Source organism: Bufo bufo, chromosome 1 (assembly GCF_905171765.1).
Source record: "Bufo bufo chromosome 1, aBufBuf1.1, whole genome shotgun sequence".
NCBI lineage: Eukaryota > Metazoa > Chordata > Amphibia > Anura > Bufonidae > Bufo > Bufo bufo.
Genome location: NC_053389.1, coordinates 76551321 through 76557334, shown reverse-complemented (window position 1 = coordinate 76557334; position 6014 = coordinate 76551321). Strand labels below are relative to the sequence as shown.

General features: G+C 50.4%; 1 protein-coding gene across 3 annotated transcripts in view; it reads left to right on the top strand.

Annotated features, from left to right (window-relative positions):
- Nucleotides 1-68: 68 nt before the first annotated feature.
- The window catches only part of NKAPD1 (NKAP domain containing 1), a 30205-nt gene continuing 24259 nt past the window's right edge, over nt 69-6014 (top strand). For 2 of the 3 annotated variants that reach the window (XM_040426313.1, XM_040426304.1), the window contains exons 1-2: nt 69-287; nt 1369-1447. In XM_040426313.1, coding sequence (XP_040282247.1) covers nt 1379-1447 — 69 coding nt within the window. In that variant the 5' untranslated portion in view covers nt 69-287; nt 1369-1378. The remainder of the gene's footprint in view (nt 288-1368; nt 1448-6014) is intronic. The other variant, XM_040426321.1, reaches the window with a different exon arrangement.

Here is a 6014-nt window from a genome sequence, read left to right as displayed (position 1 = left end):
GTCCCCCTTACAACATAGCACTCACGACGCGTTCCGTCCCCAGACCCGTGTACTAGCCGCTGCGAGGTATTTCCGGGAGGGACGGGAAGCGCAGGCACCAAGGTGGGAAGGCTGTACGGCCTTATCGTAGATGTGCTGTGTGCGGTTCTACGGCATAGGACGGCGCTACAACCCCGAGGACTAGCGGAGAATGACACCGAGGACGGGAAGCTCCGAGCGGAAGTGACAGTGTACCCGTAATAATGGCCCGCTGACTCCTCACTACTTACCAGGACTTGTCAGTCCAAGTATGTGGCGGGGGCACGGTCATTGGGGGGGTCGTGTTGGGGTCTGATGTGTGGGGGGGTCGTGTTGGGGTCTGATGTGTGGGGGGGTCGTGTTGGGGTCTGATGTGTGGGGGGGTCGTGTTGGGGTCTGATGTGTGGGGGGGGCGTGTTGGGGTCTGATGGGTGGGGGGGTCGTGTTGGGGTCTGATGTGTGGGGGGGTCGTGTTGGGGTCTGATGTGTGGGGGGGTCGTGTTGGGGTCTGATGTGTGGGGGGGTCGTGTTGGGGTCTGATGTGTGGGGGGGTCGTGTTGGGGTCTGATGTGTGGGGGGGTCGTGTTGGGGTCTGATGTGTGGGGGGGTCGTGTTGGGGTCTGATGTGTGGGGGGGTCGTGTTGGGGTCTGATGTGTGGGGGGGTCGTGTTGGGGTCTGATGTGTGGGGGGGTCGTGTTGGGGTCTGATGTGTGGGGGGGTCGTGTTGGGGTCTGATGTGTGGGGGGGTCATGTTGGGGTCTGATGTGTGGGGGGGTCATGTTGGGGTCTGATGTATGCGGAGACACAGTCATGTTGGGCTCTGGTGGTGTGTGGCGGGCCGTGTCGGGCTCTGGTGGTGTGTGGCGGGGTCTGGTGGTGTGTGGCGGGGTCTGGTGGTGTGTGGCGGGGTCTGGTGGTGTGTGTCGGGGTCTGGTGGTGTGTGTCGGGGTCTGGTGGTGTGTGTCGGGCCGTGTCGGGGTCTGGTGGTGTGTGGCGGGCCGTGTCGGGGTCTGGTGTATGCGGGTGGGCGGTCGTATTTGTGTCTGGTGTGTGGCGGGAGAATATTTGTAGATGCAGTATGTGGCAGGAGCACACCTGAAGTAGATACAGAAGAACATATGTATAGTATGTAGCGGGGCAGACTCGTCATGCAGACCCAGGGTCTAGAGGTGTATCGGCACGTGGCACACGTGGCTTCTTCATGATCAGGTTTTAGGTGTCAGTAAGGACGGGATGAATATTAATGCTCTGACCTATAGTACCAGCTGTACAGAGGGGGCGGCAGAGAGGGATGATACAGATTAATGGTAAATGATTGGTTATGGCTCTAATGGCAATGTACCCTTTAGAGGTTTTAAGATGTCCCGTGTTCCCCTCGGAAAAGTTCTGCTAAGAAATGTTATTCGACACACGGACGCACACAACAAGGTTAGTCCTGACCGCGGAGGTTTTGCACAGCCGTGTAATGTAGAAATGTGTATGGCTTCTGATTGTGTGTCTGACGGAGGCCTCCTGTGGACAGTAATGGGTACATCTATATGGACATGGCTTTATTACAGGCCGTCCGCCTGTGTGCGCCTACATCTACCTGTGTGGATTTCTACCAAATCTTTAAAGGCTAGCCATATGATGGTCTGTCCTCAGGTGGGGTCTGCCGCCCAGCCCCCGTTCTGCACCAGAAGCCGGTCTACAAAACTGGAGGCAGAAGGCTCCACGGCCGGCGCTGACTGCCTCCAGATCTGTACAACCTTTTCTGGTCGGGGGCCACATTGTCAGACTGAAGGAAACCCAAGGGCCGAAAATAAAACCTAAAGGGATATTACCAACTAAAATACTATATTTATGGCATATTGTACATACAGTATATACACCTACATGATTCCTATCTAATGGGAGAATACATGAAATATACATGTGAGCAGCCACAAGACATAGACATACATGCCTGTCACCAGATGGTTGGGGGCCGCAGGTTGTGTTCATCGGCAGCTGATCATGTTGGGCGTCCACCCATCTGATACTGATAACCCGTCCTGAGGGTAGGTCATCAATATCCAAGTCCTGGAAAACCTCTTATCTTTTTATTTTTTTTATTTTATTTTTTCGTTAAGAAGGGGTTCCCATCAGTCCTAGACACAGTCTTAGGGCTCATTCAGACGACTGTATAAAGGGGTTGACGTCCGTTCCGCAATTTTGTGGAATGGGTGCGGACCCATTCAATTCAATGGGGCTGCAAAAGATGAGGCCAGCACATGTTGTAGTTCCGTTCCACGGCCCCAGAAAAAATATAGAGCACGTCCTATTCTTGTCTGCAATTGCGGACAACAATAGGCGTTTTCTATGGTATCGGCAGCCACGTACGGTCCACAAATTGTGGAACGCACACGAGCCGGTATCCGTGTTTTGCGGATCGCAAAATACTACGGCCGTATGAATGAGTCCTTAAAAGGGAGTCTGTCACCTACTTGACGCCTTTTATACTGATCATATAGCTCTGTGGGACACGTACATGACGCTGACGTCACCTTTGTTTAGTTTGTGACAGTCTCCAAAGTACCAAAAACGAAGTTTTACAGATATGCAAATGAGCCATCACAAGTGCCCAGGGGCGGCGCGTTTGCTGCAAGTGCCCAGGGGCGGCGCGTTTGCTGCAAGTGCCCAGGCCTCCCCGGCCTTACTTGCGCCCTACGTATGCTCTGGCCAGCCCTGTATCCTTGTGGCGTCATTCTTTCCTGCAGCCGAAATCCGCTGTCTACAGAGGCATAGTGATATGCAGTGTGATGTGCGCAGGCGCTGGATTTTGGCTGCAAAGGGGATTTATGGCCAAATCTGTGACTTTTCCCCGCTGGTGCTAGGTCTTGGGATTAGAGTTGTTGCGATACCAAATTTTTGATTCGGTTTCGATACCATGAAAAAGTATTGCGATACTCGATACCATTCGATACCACGCGAAAAAAATAAACTAAAAAAAGCCACGTGCATGCCGCATTTTAAAAAATGGCGAATCGCGTAGTTTTTATTTATTTTTTTCTGTTTCGGCGTTCACCGCATAGATTTTTTTTATATTTTAATAGTTTGGACTTTACTGACGTGGCGATATGTAATATGTTTATTATTTATACATTTTATATGTGAAATTGGGAAAAGGGGGTTATTCATACTTAAAGGGCTTCTGTCACCCCACTAAAGTGTTTTTTTTTTTTTTTGGGCTAGTTAAATTAGTTATATTGCGATATATGAAAATACACTGCACAAAAATAACACATCCTAGATCTGAATTAATTAAATATTCTTCTGAAATACTTTGTTCTTTACATAGTTGAATGTGCTGACAACAAAATCACACAAAAAAAAAAAATGGAAATCAAATTTTCCATTTCATCCACCATGACGGCCCACCTTGAGATTGACCCTTGACCTCTGTAGGGGCAGGAACACATAGAGAGTTTAAGAACCCCCCACCCCTCCACCTCCTCAGTGCTTTCCTGCCCCTACAGGGGCCAACACGTGGAGAGGATCCTCCTCAGGGAGGATTACATCGTTAGTTTTTGCTTTGCAGGTTCTCCAGCTGGCCTCCCGCGGCATGGGCTAAGGCTGGCCAGCTTGGAACATCGAGGACCCTCGTCTCGGCCTATGCTGAGGCCTGTGGCCCTCCCCCATACCTCTTGTACTTCCTTCCCTCCTTAGGGAAGCAGTCGGGGGTGCCGGATTCATGGGCGCGCGGTGTGCGGTATGCGACGCTCTTCCTCTGCATGCTGTGCGCTTGTGACCGGCTGGGGGAGCAGGTACGGCGAGGAGGCAGGCCGGACGCCGCACGCATCCTCTCATAGGCTCGTGTGGCACCGGCTCTTGCCGTCACTAGAGGCGCAGCTTGATGACGTCAGACGCCGGGAAATTTGAAAAGGAAAGAGACCGCGGTTCCCTCCAGCTCTTGACTGCAGCACCGCGATGTCTGAGACACCTGCTCCCCGCCAGGAAGGCCCTGATCCCACTACTGCCAGTACCGTGAGTCCCCTTCTGGGGGGTATATATTTCAGTCTTTTGACATTGAAATTCTAATTGGCATATCTGGTTGTTTCCTCTCCAGGGCAGCAAGGAGTCAAAGCCAAAATCCAAACTCCTAAAATGCTGCGCTTGTTCAAAGCGTCTCCCTGAGAACTACAAAAAAAGGTTGTGCAAATCTTGCACATCGGAAATTTGGAAAGAAGAACAACCAGATATTCTGTCTGAAATGAAATCTTTTATTGCAGACGAAATTAAGTCCTCTTTAGCCACCCTGACAACCCCCGCTAGTACTCCTATCCCCTCCAAGAAACGCAAGTTGTCCGCTATCTCCTCCTCTGAGGGCGAGGAGGTGGAAGTGGCTTCCATCTCATCCAGACAATTTCCTGATGAGGAACCCTTGTCTGACGGGGAAATTCCGGACGAGGATAAAAAATATTTCTTCTCCGCTGATGAAATGGAGGAGCTGCTGAGAGCAGTTAGATCCACAATGGGTATCGAGGATACCCCTAAACCTCGTACGGTACAAGACGAAATGTTTGGGGGCCTTAGATCTAAATCCCCTATAGTTTTTCCTATTAATGAAAATATAAAGGAGATGATAATGGAAGAATGGTCAGACCCGGAGAAGAGGTTAGGCGTTCCTAAGGAGTTCAGAAACAGGCTCTGCTTTGATCCGACTGAATGCAAACCTTACAATCAGACCCCTAAAGTGGATCTACAAGTGGCTAAGGTAGTAAAGAAGACCGCTCTACCCTTTGAAGACTCCTCACAGTTGAACGATCCTATGGATAGAAAGGCGGACGGGCTCCTAAAAAAATCCTGGGAATCAGCCATGTTTGGGGTCAAGACTAATATCGCTGCTACTTCTGTTGCTAGAGCAATGCATATATGGCTAGGGGAGTTGGACGTACACCTGAAAAATAAAACCCCAAGAGAAGAGATCAGAGACTCGCTCCCTCTTCTACGCTCCGCCACTGCATTTCTGGCCGATGCTTCTGCAGAGTCGATCCGCTTCTCAGCCAAGGATGCGGCTCTTTCTAATGCAGCCCGGCGGGCTTTATGGATGAAGGCCTGGTCCGGGGACAAGGCTTCCAAGGCTAAACTCTGCTCCATCCCCTTCTCAGGGGAATTTGTCTTCGGTCCCACTTTGGATAAAATCCTAGAGGGGGCAGCAGACAAGAAAAAGGGGTTCCCAGAGGAGAAAGATTCTAAAAAGAAGCCCTTTCGTCAATTCCAGCCTCAGCAGAGATCCTACAGGGGGAAAGGGAAAACTGGCCGATGGAGCTATCCCAAAGGAGGGAGAGGAAGAGGCTTCATACTCAACCCCCAAAATAGACCAAACAAACAGCAGTGACGCCAGAGTAGGGGGGCGACTGATGGGTTTTCTATCTTCCTGGAAACAGGTAACTTCAAATCCCTGGGTTCTAAATGTAATCTCTCAGGGCTACAAGATAGAATTCGCATCAGTCCCCCCAGGAAGATTCTGCATCTCACACCAGCGCAGATCAGAACTTCCAAAAATTTGGCAGGGCGTCCAAGACCTCTTGGACCTAGGGGTGATTCAAAGGGTCCCTATCCCAGAGGAAAGGAGAGGGTTTTATTCCAGCCTTTTTCTAATAAAAAAGCCAGACCAATCCTTTCGTACCATTATAAACTTAAAACCCCTAAACAAGTCCATTCTATACAGGAGGTTCAGGATGGAAACAATCCCATCCATAATTCCCCTGATCCTGAAGGGGGCGTTCATGACATCGATCGATTTAAAGGACGCCTACTACCACGTCCCCATTCATCATCTCTCTCAGAGGTATCTAAGATTTGCTATAAAGGGTCAAGACGGATCAATCCATCACTTTCAATATGTGGCCCTTCCCTTCGGTATCTCCTCGGCCCCCAGGGTCTTCACAAAAGTAGTAGTAGAGATGGTGGCCTATCTTCGTCAAGAGGGAATTACAATCATCCCATATCTCGACGACTTCCTGATTCTGGG